This window comes from Vanessa cardui, chromosome Z (genome assembly GCF_905220365.1).
Source record: "Vanessa cardui chromosome Z, ilVanCard2.1, whole genome shotgun sequence".
In the NCBI taxonomy this organism is placed as follows: Eukaryota; Metazoa; Arthropoda; class Insecta; order Lepidoptera; family Nymphalidae; genus Vanessa; species Vanessa cardui.
The window spans coordinates 474,495-490,663 of NC_061154.1; the positions used below are offsets into that span (position 1 = coordinate 474,495).

Sequence of the window (16,169 nt, forward strand, 5' to 3'; positions counted from 1 at the left end):
ATTTGATTTGTTATCTTAGTTTCATGGGCTAAGAGCTCCCATTGAGTTTCTCAAACCCACGCAGAGCTTGGCGTTTATACTTAGGTACTCCGCATTTTAGATGCCTTTGATTTCTGCTACAGTGGTACCATGCCAGTACTTTTTGCCTTTCTTTATCATCCAATATTTGCAATTGACAGGCTCAAAATAAATAATAATAATAATAATTATTGACAAGAGGGCTGGTTCGTTTTTTGCCCAGAGGATCGGAATTGCGATTCAACGGGGAAATGCTGCTAGCATTCTTGCCACCATTCCACGCGGTCAAGATTTATACAGTAACTAGTTTTAGTTCATATTTGTATATATATATTTAAGCATTTAATGTTAATAATAATTTGGTTTTGATTATTAACATTTGCAGCGAAGAAGTAATTAACCGTTACTCTCTAATTAATAATCTCTGAAACGGCTGGACAGATTTTGACGGGACTTTCATAGGCAGATAACTGATATAATAGGGAGTAACTTAGGCTACAATAATATATATACATATATTTTTGTCTTAATCAAAGGCGTATAATAATTAATATAATAATATAATTAATTGTAATATAATATAATTATGTTAGTCCAAAGAAATTTTAAACTTAACAGTGACAAACTGATATCCAATTATTATGTTAAAACATTATTATAGCCTTAGAATAAAATAAATCGCGAGTTAATGACAACTACTATCCTTCTAATAATATTTACATACTACTAGTAAATAAGTCCACTATTTACTATTAGTATATAAATAATGGACCAATAAGCTTCCATCATTATTATCATATCTGAGCGTACAGACGGTACGCTTTAAAAAAACATTATAACTCTTATTTATTCATGATCATCAAAACTTATCATGCAACTTTAACTTGCGACGACTTTTATTTGTTTGATAGTAAATGATCATCTTTGTCCATAAATTGTATCAATATTCCTTAATTTTAAAACTATTGATACGTATATAATAAGTTGAATGTTAATGAAGTAATAGCAATATATTTGGTGTTGTGAAGTATAGTATATTAAAAAGTATGTAAACTTCCGACAGAAGTTAGACAGTAGAATATAAAAAATAAATAGATTGAGTGTTGCCGTCATTAATATAAGTACTAGTCTAGTAAAGATCTTCTGATGTTCTGCTCAATTTATACTTCATCTCAAATAAAATGAGCTTCTAGAATCTTGTCTTAGGTATATGCTATAATGAATAAATCTGAATAAATATTTAATGAGTTTGCCTGATGTTGTTATTTTTTTCATACACCTTTCGACACATCTACATATTATATCTTCTTTGACCTTTCAAACTTACAGTATAACGTACCCGTGACGACCAAGGGAATGTCAAACGAGTTCGTCCACACTCTCTTGGCCACTATATTTACAAAAAAAATTAACAATGATTACGACACTCGTATTTTTTTTTTACTGTAAGTCTGTTAAATACGAATTACTTATAATCTTTATCTTGAATCGGTACCTAAGAAATATTATTAAATTTTATCTTTTGTAATGATAATAATTATTAATTATTACATATATTAAAAAAACGAGTCCTGCAATGCCCAGATTGATCAATATGCTAAATAGTAATTATGTCATAGTAAATATTTACTTGTTATAAGACGAATAAAAATTGTATATTAAACGTCTAGAACACCTTCATTAATCAAAATGTGAATACACTTAATTCTCTTTTATTTTTGTTGTGTACCGAAATTGTAAAGTTTTAATGTAATAATATTTTTGTTTCACTTATTAGTGTTACTTTAAAGTTTAAACTTTAATTAAACTTAACCATTTGTAATCAATAAGCAATGTTTATAGCATTACAAATTAATGTCAAATGTTTTAACATAACGAGAATGTCTTACATCCACAATTTGAAATTGCAATATGTCAGTGGCAACATTCGAGAAAGATCAATAAATAAGGCAGCTATATAGAGATAGCGTAGAAGCGACGGCTCTCACGGTAGTCGGCAGTGCAGTTCTACTTTCAAACATACATGGAGTGTTTCGTATTAAGTCGAATTTTCACTGTTTAAAATAATGTACTTGAATTATATACTGAATAACTGAATGAGTGATAATTGGTTAAATAAGTTATGCTGTGAAATGTTTGTGTTTTCAAAAAGCCTTTTTATCGGGCACTTTTTATTTTGCAAGACTTACCTGTGTATTAGTTCGTTGTGACTGATATACTGTACTAATCTCATTTAGTTTAAAAAGTGAAAACTAATAAAATATCAAAAGTAAAAAAAGAGTGTGCATAATATTGGAACAAATACATTTCCCAACCTGCTAAGGACACTGTCTGACTATTAAGTATATTAGTAATAGAAACCCATGTAGTTGGTAACTACTGGGTACTTTTTCGACGCGATCTTGTCGCTATAAAGGAAGCGCAATGAATACTCCCTGCTTTAGTGGGGGCTCCGACAGGCTCATCCACGAAGCCGATCAACTAATTTCATACATCGAAAGAGGCTCCACAGTGCAAAAGTTTTATCCTCGTAAGCGTCCTGAGCGTCGCATGTTGTCTGTGCGCCGTGAAACCCACCAAGTGATCTGGTTTAGACAAGGAACCCTGACTCGGAACGCTTTCGAGGGTTCCATAGACATCCGAGATATTAAGGAAGTGAGAATTGGTAAAGCATCAAAAGATTTTGAGAAATGGCCAGAGGAAACAAAGCGGCTGGAGAACTCCAAATGTTTTACTATCTACTATGGCACAGAATTCAAACTGCGCTTGTCATCATTTGCAGGTAAATTGTTTGATAAGTCACGGCCAAGTTATGGTAATAATAGCGCTATGTGAGGTATTGCTTTGTTGACTATATTCGTCACGGTCAAGGCTACAAGTCCAGCTGTTATGCTTTCATATAGATGTACATATGATTTGGCATTTAAAATGAACTCTGCTTACATTACAGCCCAAACCGATAAGGAATGCGAAGCTTGGAAACAAGGCTTAAGGTTTCTCATCGAAGAAGCCATAAATGCTTCATACCCTTTACAAATAGAGAGGTGGCTCAGAAAAGAGTTTTATGCCATTGAAAACCAGAATGAAAAGTTAGTATGTTTATATAATATTTTATTTTGTTAAAATTTATTTTATGATAAAAAAAATTACTTGATACAAATTTTATACTGAGGTTTTATAAAACATGTGAAGCAGGTTATATAAAAACAAGAATATAACCATTATGTTATAATATGTATAAATAGACAAAGACAAAACACTTAAATTCACTTTTCTTCTCGGGTCAATCAATTCATTTTAGTTACAAGTACTCTTAACCAGTTAACAAGCTCTCTTTGACACCTCTCGTCAATAGTAGTGTTTTATCATAGATATTGCATTTAGAGCAGCATACAGAAATTGTTGTTTCTATATTTCAACTTATGGTTGAAAGCTATTTATTTTAAAGCTATAAATTTATTGAAGAAAACAATATTGATAAAGTTAAACAAATGACAACAAACTAATTAAGCAAGTTATAATGCAGATAGCCGTAATATTATTATAATTATTTAAACAAAAACTTCCAATTATGTAATATTACTAAGCAAAACTGAAAATGGTTGAGATTTTTCTTATGAATAATATTAATGAAACCAGAATTGGTTATGAACTAATTGTATATTTCCTTTGATCAGAGTAACACTAAAGGATGTCAAAGGATTTTTACCGAAAATCAATTGTAAAATTGCAACGAGTAGATTAAGGGATTTGTTTCAAGAGATTGATAACAACAGGAGAGGGGAAATTGGCTTTGATGATTTCTCCTCCCTCTATCACAGACTTATCTTTGATGAAAATGTAAGTCATGTTCCTATTTTATCTGATCTAATCTTTATTAAAGCATGCGCTTGAAGTGGAACAATTGCTTAAACATAAGTTACTACATTGTCAAGTTTATACATAAATTTGTCGGGGTAAATCCACCATACAAACCTTTGTTATGATATGCGACATGTTGTCTGTATATCAGGAGGAATACAAAATAATTGATGAATATTTATTTATCTATAAAATAAAGTTAAAGAAAGAGTCCATCAATGAAGGATGAAAATGAATGAGCAGATATCGCTTCCTTCATTGATATTTGTCAATGTATAGGTATGATTTTATATATGAATTCAGTAAAATAGGAATATATTTTTATGATGACACAATCCTGATTGTGCCATAAGGCCACTGTGTTCCATAAGGCCAAATAACAAATATGCGGATGAGTTTATTGACAATATAGTTTCTTAACTAACTTTTGTCAACAGATTGTCTTTGCTAAAATTGTTGTAAAGTGACTCTTTCCCATAGCTTTCCCAACAAAGATTATTTCTACAAATTCGATGTACTTCAATTATATTTATTTGCAATGGAGCTTGAAAATGCTTTAATTTTTAGAATAATAAAGCAAAATAAATGTCTGTTTTGCCAGTTGCCAAGTTATTCTGTTATGAATGGTTTTACATGAATGCTTATGAATTATAAATGTTACCGACTAGATTTAACTTGGAAATTGAGTACAACTTATTTATTTGTATCAACTCTACCCATAACATGTTAAAGAGTAACCAATATAAAACTATAGACTATGAAATAATGCATAGTAAATATCAGCCACTCAATCAAGCTATTGTAACAGTCAGCATATCACCTTTATTAAATTTTGGTGACTCGTTGGATCGCGAAGGATTAATGTTTATAGGTAATATGCACACAAAGTAAAAGTATAAACCTTTGAGTTTCTTCCTTTCTCTAGTTAATTAGTATAGGGTAAGCTAAATATTAAAATATTGTATAATATCGTCAATACTAGCATTTCTTTTAAAGACATACACTGGTATGTATATTCAACAATTGCAAAACGCATCTTCTGGTATAAGTTTGATGATACCTAATATGAACTTACTATTTCATTTAGTTAGGCGTGTGAGTGTTGATGACAGTCGGTAACATTTACTTGTAGTAAAAAACTCGCACAAAACCGAGGTATGGTAGCAATGTGGTTCATGTTGTGTCTGTGCTGATACGAGTATTGCAACGCAACGCGACCTATCCACAGAACATTCAAGATATATTTGACACGTACAACCTCTACTGTGTCAACGGTACTTCGGTTTTGTTGCGCGACTTCCAAAAATTCCTACTAGTCGAGCAGAACGATCGCCTCGGCGAGGATGAGGTTCGCTCCTCGCAGTTCATTAGGGACTACTTGAGAGATCCGCAGAGGGACATATACGAGCCTTACTTCAAGCTGAACGAGGTGAGTGATGAAACTGAGGTGTATGAGTGTTGGTATGTTTGTAACTGTACTTGATGAATTATTCATTATGTATGTCTATGCCGTTTGCAGTTTGTCGAAATGTTGTTTTCTAAACAAAATTCAATATGGGACAGCAAAAATGATTACGTGACTCAGGATATGACGAGGCCCCTATCCCATTACTGGATTGCATCCTCGCACAACACGTAAGCGATAATCTTTCGATAAGCTTAGGATAGTCTAGTTCGAATTCAACAATATTTAACTTGTTTTATTTTGTAGGTATCTCACCGGCGATCAGTTTTCAAGCGAATCGTCACTAGAAGCATATGTGAGGAGTCTGCGGGCCGGCTGTCGGTGTATCGAGCTGGACTGCTGGGATGGGCCAGACGGAACCCCCTTTATTTATCACGGACACACGTTAACCACTAAAATTAAATTCATGGATGTTCTACGTACAATCAAGGAACACGCATTCGTAACATCCGACTACCCTGTCATACTGTCGATAGAAGACAACTGTTCCCTCCCGCAACAGCGGCGCATGGCGGGAGCCTTCCAAGACGTTTTTGGAGAAATGCTGCTGGTTCAGCCAGTAGAGAAGAATGAAACGAAGTTGCCTTCGCCGCACGATTTGCGGAGAAAGATCATTTTAAAACACAAGAAGCTTCCAGAAGGCGCCGAGGAAACTTCGTTCGCATTCCGCCAAGAAGAGGGCAGGGACTTAGATCTCCGTAACACTATAAAAAATGGAATCCTCCTGCTCGAAGACCCCGTAGACAAGGAATGGCATCCGCATGCCTTCGTGCTCAGTGATAACAAGATGTACTACATGGAAAATTACACTAGCCACGACGAAACAGACCTCGACAGCGACGGGGAGCCGGACTTAGAGATGAGTGCCGTGTCCCAAAACGAGTTGCACTTCGCTGAGTGCTGGTTCCACGGGAAGTTGGCCGGTAACCGGCAAGAGGCGGAGGAGCTCCTGCGGCTCCATGCGCACCTCGGAGACGGGACGTTCCTGGTACGCGAAAGTGTCACTTTTGTCGGGGACTACTGTCTCTCGTTTTGGAGACAGGACAAGGTTAACCACTGTCGGATCAAGTTGAAGCAAGAACGAGGTGTCACTAAGTACTACCTTATTGACTCGGTTTGCTTCGACAGTTTGTATAGTCTCATAACGCATTACCGTCAGCATCCATTGAGGAGTCAGGTTAGAAGATTCCCGGTATTTTTGTGCACTTATGTTATACAAGGGTTACTTGATGTTGACTCTTATGATTTTGTGATACACAGCTAACTGTTGTGTGTAGGAATTCCTGATAACGTTGAAGAAGCCGGTGCCTCAGCCCAAGAAGCATGAGGGCAAGGTGTGGTGGCAACCGAACTGCTCGCGTGCTCACGCCGAGGAGCTGCTGCGGAAGACGAACATCGACGGCGCCTTCCTCTTGCGGCCCAGCGAGAGGGAGCCGGGCTTCTATGCGATCAGCTTCAGGTAACTCACTGCCTTCTTTGATACTGCCCCCTTTGAAATTTGCTGGAAAATAATTTCTAACCCGCTCGATCAATCTTTCTTACTTCTATAGGACAGAAAAGGAGATAAAGCATTGCCGCGTCAAGCAAGATGGCCGGCTGTTCACGATCGGCACATACAATTTCGAGAATCTCGTAGACCTCGTCTCCTACTACGAGAAACATCCCCTCTATAAGAAGGTGAAACTGTGGTACCCGATCAACGACGACATCGTCAGGAGAAATATGACGGTAACTATATAATTAATAAGATTTTTGTATTTATTGTATTTATAATTAATGTTCTGTTGTTACCAATCGTGTGTGTATGGCGTCGGCTCATAATGTATTCATCGGCTCGCAGGAACCAGACGACAGCTCGGTGTACGGAACACCTGGTTACATGGATCCTGCATCATTTATATCCAAGGTAATAAATTTGAATATACAAATCGTGTCAGAACCGTAGTTACCGCCCGACTGCTGATCAGCTTCTTTTGTTGTTTTATAATATTCGCACTTTTAACATAGAATTGAATTGTTGTTTTCATCGCTATGTATTTGTTTTTAATTCGCCGAGGAAGTTTGTCCCTTTTCAATGTCATTCTATTTCCGAACGCGGAATTTAAATAATGTTTTTCTATTGATGACGTAAGTCAGGTACGAACATATTGTGCAAATAAGTGATCCTTGGGTATTCACTTGTTCCCGCTTCCAATATCCATAATATCCAATAGACAATACAAGTGTGTATTCATTTTAAATCTCCAATAACAATCGTCTGAAAATAAAAGAGTATCGGTTATATCCATTTATTTAAATAAAAATCTATTAAAGTAATTATTTTATAATTTGTTTAAACAAACAGCCAGTATTATTTTATGTATAGTACATACATATAAACCTTTTTAGTTTTGTTTCGTAAATCCAATACAATTTTTACACTTATAAGTCTGGGTTTATAATTATAGTATTTATTTGGTTTATCGTTTTTTAAATTGTAATTATTGGATAGAAGTTAGAGACATTGATGTTTATGTGTCCGATTCTCTGGCGCCAGGTGACGGTGAAGGCGCTGTACGACTACCGCGCGCAGCAGGAGGACGAGCTGTCGTTCTGCAAGCACGCCATCATCACGAACGTGGACAAGCCCGACGAGGGCTGGTGGCGCGGCGACTACGGCGGGAAGAGGCAGCACTGGTTCCCCGCCAACTACGTCGAGGTCATCGAGCCCTCGCACGTGCCGGACATGGTGAGTGAGAGACAGACGCTAGCCCCTCCGCCCCTCACTTCACACAAGCGTATCGTTGTCAAATTACTGAGTTCCGTCGTTTTATTCTAACAGACCAATATCGACAACGAGACAGCAGCTCTCGGAGCCTTACAGAAGGGTGTAGTGGACGTTCTCGGCGCCGTGGTGGAGCTCGTAGTCGGCGAACAGAGCGGGTCCGCTCGTTGGATCGTACGCATACAGAGCCCGGCCCTGTGCGCGCCCTTCGACATGGCGGCGCCCACGCGGGAAAACGCGCTGGAGTGGATGTCCGCGATCAAGGAGGCCGCCCAGAGCGCCAGCGCCAGGTCGCTGATAAACAAGAAGATGGAGCGGACTTGGCGCATCGCAAAGGAAATGTCCGACCTCATTATCTATTGCCGCTCGGTCACGTTCAACGCGGAAAGGCTTCGGAACGGATTCGTCTACTACGAGATGTCGTCGTTCCCGGAGAGCAAGGCCGAGCGACTGATGTGCCAACAGGACACCGGCTTCTTCACGAAGTACCACGCGGTGCAGCTCAGCCGGATCTACCCGAAAGGGCAGAGGATCGACTCGTCGAACTACAACCCGATACCGTTCTGGAACGTGGGCTCGCAGATGGTGGCGCTCAACTACCAGACGTCCGACAAGTCCATGCAGGTGAACATGGGCAAGTTCAAGGAGAACGGGAACTGCGGGTACGTGCTGAAGCCCGACTTCATGTTCGACGAGGGCTACAACCCGTACGACAAGGCCAGCATCTCCAAGAGGGTCACCCCGGTTAAGGTGATGCTGCGGGTGATCGGCGCGAGGCATCTCTGCAAGACCGGCCGCGGGACGGCCTGCCCCTTCGTCGAGGTGGAGATCATCGGCGCGGACTACGACAGCGGCATTAAGCTGACCACGAGGACTATCAGTGAGTATACCGCTCTGTCAATCGATGCCTTTCTCGCTACTTCGGGACCCGAGGGTCATTTCGGAGTCGGTAAAGGAAACGACCCTTACTACTGCGAGACAAATAATGTACTTATCACAATACAAGCGTCTTAACTTTCATAACTTACAAATATCACAATAACACTGTAAATAACACCAAAATAGTAATAATAGCATGACTTGATGAACACAACATCTACTCTCTCTTTCTTCCTAGACTTGCTACTGCAAAAATATATTTGAGAATGTCTTGTGTACTTTTAACGATTGACTTTATTGCGAGCATTGCCATTTTCAGAGTTACCTAATTCGGTTTTGTTTCTAATAAATGTAGTGTTGCCTTCGACGTAAAGGCGACCTGAGACGGGGAGATGTCACAAAAGCACTGAGGTTTCAATTTGCACGCAAAAGCTTAGGTCTCACGGCTTTCAGATCATTTGCAGATAATGTATACAAATGACCGCTAGCTGCTAGCACTAACACTGTCGAGAGGAAAAACCCACAAAATATTACCTCGTAACCAAGACAAGATGAAAACAGTCCTCTCATTTCAAGGGAAGATTTGTTTATCAATTTAAAAGTAAAATTTCTTGTAGTTGGTTGTGTTGTAATTAGATACGTAACGGGGTGCATGTTAAACACAGAGTAATACAATGTCACAGAATGGCGACCCTGAGGCAGCTAAACATCAAGCGGTAACCGGCGCTGTAACACTACCAAATGTGAAATATACCATACACATTTCACAAATTATGTAGATATTTTATGATTACTAATTGTTAATGGAATATTATCAAAAGCTAACAATTAAAGTAACAACGATAGTTTTTGGTCATGAGATGTTAATTTTTTTTATCTTTAGTTTTTTACACTAACTTGAAATAGCTAAATTTAAGATCGAGTTTATTACGCATTCGGAGTAGACTAGTCGCTAGCTACCACTTAATTTTACTCCAATGCGTCGCGTTTATAATTTATTTTTAATTAACATAAATTTTATATTATATGTGGCCTAAGACTCTTGGTATCTAGCCTACTCCAAATCTGTGGCGCCCACTGTACTAACGAGGACTAACTAAGGCCCTATTCTGTAAGAACAAATTCGAAACTCGACGTAGACGTCGATCATTGTGTATGAGAGAAGATGCAAAATTGACTATATTATAATATTTACAGGGCACAAGCATCACAATGGCGTATCACCTTAAGTCGGTTATCAACATTTTACGATCGGGTCAAGCCTCGAGTGCACGTTTGTCTCTTAAGGAGTAACTTTGACTCGTTGCATATCTCATGTAAAATCACTAACAGCTTGTTTGCAATAATATTTTTCACTTTCAAGATGAAGTATAGTTGGACACAAATTAGATGTAGCATCGGAAAATGCAATTAAGTTAAAATAAAACCGGCACAACCAATAGAAATAGCTCCCTATCGCGCCATTCGACGCTATTCGTCGCTATAGATTAAACAAGTGCATGTAAATCGACGTATCAAATAGACGAATAAATATTCAGTCATAAGATATAACGAGTTATTACGTTTGTCTAAAGATCATATTCACATGAGAAATAAATATCAATAATTTGGGATAGCGTATTCAATTCGGATGTGATCGGTTTTACGAATTTTGTGAATGCTACATCTAAGTTGTGTCGTACTATACTCGTAAATCTGACGACACTAAAATTGATCGCACGTAGAATGCGCGCCAGTAATATTACCTGCAGCAAAAAACAACTGACGTTCAATTTAAATGAAGATATATTCGCTCACGAAGGCGCGCCCGTTAAATTATATCGAGTGACGCACTACAGCAAAAAATACAAGTTAGAATCACCTTTGTTTTAAGTTTAACTTGTCGATTAGAGCGAAGGAGCGTGACTTCTTGAGTGAGTATATAATATCAGATGAATGTGACGTGAGTTGTTTAAATTCTGTAATGTATAATGACATGTTTCAACTTGAAAGTGAAAAATTAGTATCATATCTTTCCTAGGCCATAGTTTCTCAACCAGTTCAGGTCAGCAATCAGAATGATCAAGATACTCTACACATCTATTCCATAGTTACGACTGTGTAACTCTTTGATCAGAATCGTGAATCAATTATTTTCTATTTCTTGCAGCTTAGTAGCACACCATTCTTTTTTTGGATAGGTTCACCATTAAAGTGTCCAAATCATACAAAAGCTACCGCGTTTATTGTTTAATATATCTGTGTGGTTGAGGAACACGGTCCCAACTTGTATACATATTGTACATATAACACTTGACTATAAGACATGTAACCAATTAATATTTTTTATTCATTGTAGGGCGAATTGTAAGGTTGTTAAAACGTTGTTGTGAAGACGTAGTGGGTCAGTTATTTACAGTTAGACATGAATACTTTTATTTGTTTTCTTGTATCGCCTTGACGTTTAGTTCCCGCTTCTCATGGTATCATTAGTACTGGTTGTGTGCACGGTAGTCGTGTCAGTGTTGTGGGCCCCTCGTGTCGGTACTGACGCCCTCTGATGCCTCCTCAGATGACAACGGAATCAATCCCGTGTGGAATACGATATGCGAGTTCGAAGTGGCCAATCCGGACCTCGCGCTCATAAGGTTCTTGGTGCAAGACGAGGACATGTTCGGGGACCCGAACTTCATCGGGCAGGCCACGTACCCGTTCCGCGGCATCCGCTCCGGTTACCGGAGCGTCATCCTCAACAACGCCCACTCGGAGGAGCTGGAGCTGTCGTCCCTCCTCGTCCACGTATCCTTTAAAGAAAACTAAACGTATCGCCCCGCTCGATAGCCAGTGTTCTGTGACATTTGCTGTGAAGTAGCTACAGGGCATGGCGGGAAACGCTCTGCTGGAGGAGTGAGCTATTGTCGTCAATTGTGAGTCGACAATTGTATCAAAATTTCTATGAGCTTCATTGTAATTAGTGAGAATTATTATAATGTTATGTAATATTTATTTGTATACAGATCTGATACGCACAAAAAGCTTATAATAAGTGTAAACAAACGAATTTAATGAATAAATTTCGATTTATGACGTAATCAATCTCGGCAGACTGAATCGTTTTGTTCGTCTGCTTGTATTATTTGTAAGGAAACGTGCAAATATATATTTCGATTCAGTCGGGTGTTATGTATACGTGCCGTGCACCGAGGCGCCTCACTTAGCTTTATATTCCGAGTGAATTCTGCGAATGAACGAACTCGCAGGCAACTACTATGAAGTAAGTCTATTATATTCTATTCTTTAAGATGATTTTATATCATTATATAACTTTTGATACATAAAAACCGTTTAAAGGTGACTTCTCTATTGGAAAATAAATATTATGTAAGAAATAATTAAAACTATATATCAAGATATATACAAGTACTGTAGTTTGTTTATTGGCATCTGTATCGTTTTTATTAGAAAATAATATTTACAATTATTTCGTTAATATTTTTACACTCGCGTCACTTCGCGAAAAATATTAAAACGAGTGCTTCTATAATAATGCTACGTTCTTGCGTAAATATTTCATTATACACACAATAACTATTGTTATTGTTCATGTGTTAAGTAATTTAGAATTACTATTATAAGTATTTCTAATTAGAAAAAAAAATATAACAAAATATTATAATATTTGGTAAAACGTAGTTTCGATTTAACGTAACAAAAATTCGTTACGTGTTTTTTATATTGTTCATTTTATATACAATCTATATATACCTATATATCGACGTATAAACTATTTTCATACATACTTTTATATGTTTTAATCGTAATCGTCTTTTTAATAATCAAGATTAAATTATTTCTAGTTTCTTTGTGGTCGCTCTAGCTCACTGACGGTCGACTGAGTAGTCTGTGTAAACGTATAACGAAAGAATTGATGACGGAAATACGACTTGTATTAATAAGATGGTTAGCTTAAACGCGAAAACTATTAAACAAACGTTCGCCTAGATATTGACTGAGAAAGAAATTTAAAGAGTGATTGCCAATATAATTGGCTATTTAAAATAGGTACCGCAAGCGGTGCGATTCTGTAATAATTCACTTCGGATCTCACTCGTGAAATGCTATTTTGATACGTGTATCCTATCAAATTTACAATTATTATAGACAAAGTCGCGTATCTAATTCTGACATTTCACGCTCGTATGCGGTGAGTTTCGAGTATATTCTTACAGAATAGTCCTGCATGTTAAGTAGCGGAATGAATATATAAATGCTAGAAAGCTAGCTTATGTGCTCTACTATATACTTATATTGTATTTTATTAGAATAATTGAAAATATATATACTATGTAACGTGAGAAACTTGTTTTTGTTATTATTTACATGAATTTTGTAAATTCCTGCACTGAATCGAAAATATCAATACCCATGGGAAATATATGCCAGTGATTATGAATACAGCTCGACAAGCTTTGTTTATTGTATCATATTCTCGATGAAAATGTTTACTAACCCTCAGATGAAATACTAGTAATGTGGAAAGTAAGAATAATCCTCTCCCGTTTAGGAAGCGGTTACACTCAATCTGATTGTAGTACGCAGTAATCGGCGAATGTACATGATCAACAAATCGGATACTTCGTGTAAACCGATAAAGTGTTTATTTAAAAATAAGGAATGTAGCCACAAAAAGAGGAGCCGCTCAGACGGCGTATTTTAAGACATCCGACCGGGAACGTTTCGGGATATAAAACATTAACAATTTGCAACAAAATGTTATTCCTGTATCCGTCCGTCGTCCGACACGTCGCCGTCGTATACATATTTAATGCATTTGTATCGATTATTCAAATGAGACAAGAACAGGAGCGCGCGTGCCGTCAGTACGCAGCTGTGAGGCTGCGAGTCCGTCCCGGGTCCCGGCGTGAGTATCTCTACAGATTATACGCATATACACACTTTGATGTAGACACACACATACATAAGTAAAAAAGAATAATTTAGTCTAAAAACGCTTAAATATTGATCTTTTTTTGCTACAAATTGATTTACACGAAGTTCGTATGAAATAGTAGAATATGATATAATAAAGCGTCAACTGTCACGTTCGTTTTTCAACTATTTTTCATAATTTAGGAAACGTGCGATAGAGGGCAGCGTAAGCTTAGCGTTTCAGTGCAGGAATGTCGATCGTTTCGTTTTAGACTTGCGTTTGTACCGTCAAATACATTTTACCTCTGACATCATCTCCTTATGAATAATTATATTGAAATATATTTAAAAAATAAATTAAATAAAAGTGACATCTACGTGTTTAATCATAATAAAATGTAATCTCATATGATCAAATATTAAAAAAAATGAGTACATAAATAAGTACATTATACTGTTTATAATAATAGCTAACAATAAAATTTCACTAGAATTTGTAGCAACCGTTCTTCATATAATCTCTGAAAACTTTCCCTCCCCCAATAGGGGGAGCAACCTGCCCGGAGGCGAGTTCATAGGGTTGCCAAATATTCGGTTCATCTAACAACTGAGGCACCTTCGTAGATCAGGAACGCTTGTTACAGTTCCTATTGAAATTAAGTAATGTAAGATACGTGTTGCTGTTTCAATGGTGCTGCTTCTCTTGCATACAATATAATTTGACAGGACTTCGATATTATCTATCTTTTTTAATACTATGCGAGAAAAAGATAGATTAATATTTTAGTACTCCGAATTAAGTTAGTATTGTGTGCAAAAGAACTGCATTAGTTTATATCTAAGGTACTTCAAAGATTTAAATTTTACGAGAAAGTGTAACACGAGCAATGCTTTAAGAAAATGTGCCAATCAACGTAAAAATGTGCTAAAGTATATATTTAATTACAAGTTGATTACCTAAAGTTATAATTTTGAGAGTTTGGTTTGTTCTGGTTCGATGCCTACTCACTGGCTATGTTTGATAATAAAATAATCCGTAATTTTAGTTCTGATCACACAATCTCCTAATTTACCTAAATTCTGCTAATTCTGTGATGCGAGTTAAAAAATATAGTAATAGTTTAAAATTCTCGATATCGAGATACTGTGTTCGGCAGAATAGAAAACTTATTGTGATTTAGTATAAATAAAGTTCAGTAACTTCCTGTGAGCGTGAGTTTGGAAGGAACAACATCGCTGTAGGATGTACTAGTATACGTATTGTCGCTCTTGACGTTACTATGACCATTGGTTGTGCTGTATGCACATTATAGTGATCTTATAAAATGTTATAAATGTTCGTAATGTGTTAAATATAAAAATATATAACCAAAAAAGAATTATAATCTAAATGTAGTGTAAAATTTAATCGATATGTAATTTTACTGTGTGTTATTAGTATATGACCGACCGGTCCAGCTCGGTACTGCCGAGGTTGTAATAAATACTTATGTTTATCGTGTATACTAGTATTCTGTTGCATTTTTGAATATCTAATTCTATCACATTAAACTGACTAAGTTTTGACTGCTGCTTATGATAACAAATTAATTTTAATTTAGCTAATTGTTTAAATACATTTATAAGTTTTTCAGCTGTGACGTCTAAAGATGTCTTTTTTAATTTCGCAACTAAATTGAAATCGTCGCGCAGCTTTGCATTTATTTATTGTATTTAAATACGATAGTTTACTCATGTTGTCTTTATTGAATTAGTAATATACTTGATGTAGATTTAGAAATAAACTAATTGTTATTGTCTCAACTCATTTTTCATTTCTTCTTCTATAATCATTCAATAAATACGTATAAAATGACAAGAATTCAATATGTTAGCTATATTTCGACCCAACCCCTGTCTAAAATAAAAAAAAATTACAAGTATAATTGTGTTTTATGACTCACGAATATTTGACATTCCGTAACCCATTAGAGCAAAGTTTACACGAAATGTGTTGACGTTAGCTACTATTCCATTTTAGTTCTGGAAAATTTCCAGTCCGTTTATATCGGTCAGTGGTTAGAAGGACTTTTCCTAGGTAGCTGTGGTTATTGTTGCACGGCGAACATTCGGGTTTTAATGAGGAAACTAAACCAAAGAAGATCTGTCACTATGACTATCATTTATCATTATAGAAAAAAATTCAACCCTAAAGATACCTCTGCTACGTTACATCAAATAACACATACTCATATTGTATCATAAAAGGAGAATACCTTTTTTTTTTAATTTTCC

At 36.5% G+C, this 16,169-nt stretch overlaps 1 protein-coding gene across 1 annotated transcript; it reads left to right on the plus strand.

The window, feature by feature from the left end:
- Positions 1-1,984: 1,984 nt before the first annotated feature.
- On the plus strand, positions 1,985-15,698 carry LOC124543019 (1-phosphatidylinositol 4,5-bisphosphate phosphodiesterase gamma-1). Its single transcript, XM_047121015.1, has 12 exons — positions 1,985-2,800; positions 2,969-3,107; positions 3,696-3,858; positions 5,108-5,308; positions 5,399-5,514; positions 5,591-6,521; positions 6,622-6,803; positions 6,895-7,072; positions 7,185-7,250; positions 7,881-8,072; positions 8,166-8,988; positions 11,539-15,698. Exons 1-12 carry the CDS (start codon positions 2,443-2,445, stop codon positions 11,784-11,786), a joined length of 3,597 nt encoding a protein of 1,198 aa, XP_046976971.1. The 5' UTR covers positions 1,985-2,442; the 3' UTR covers positions 11,787-15,698.
- Positions 15,699-16,169: the final 471 nt, after the last annotated feature.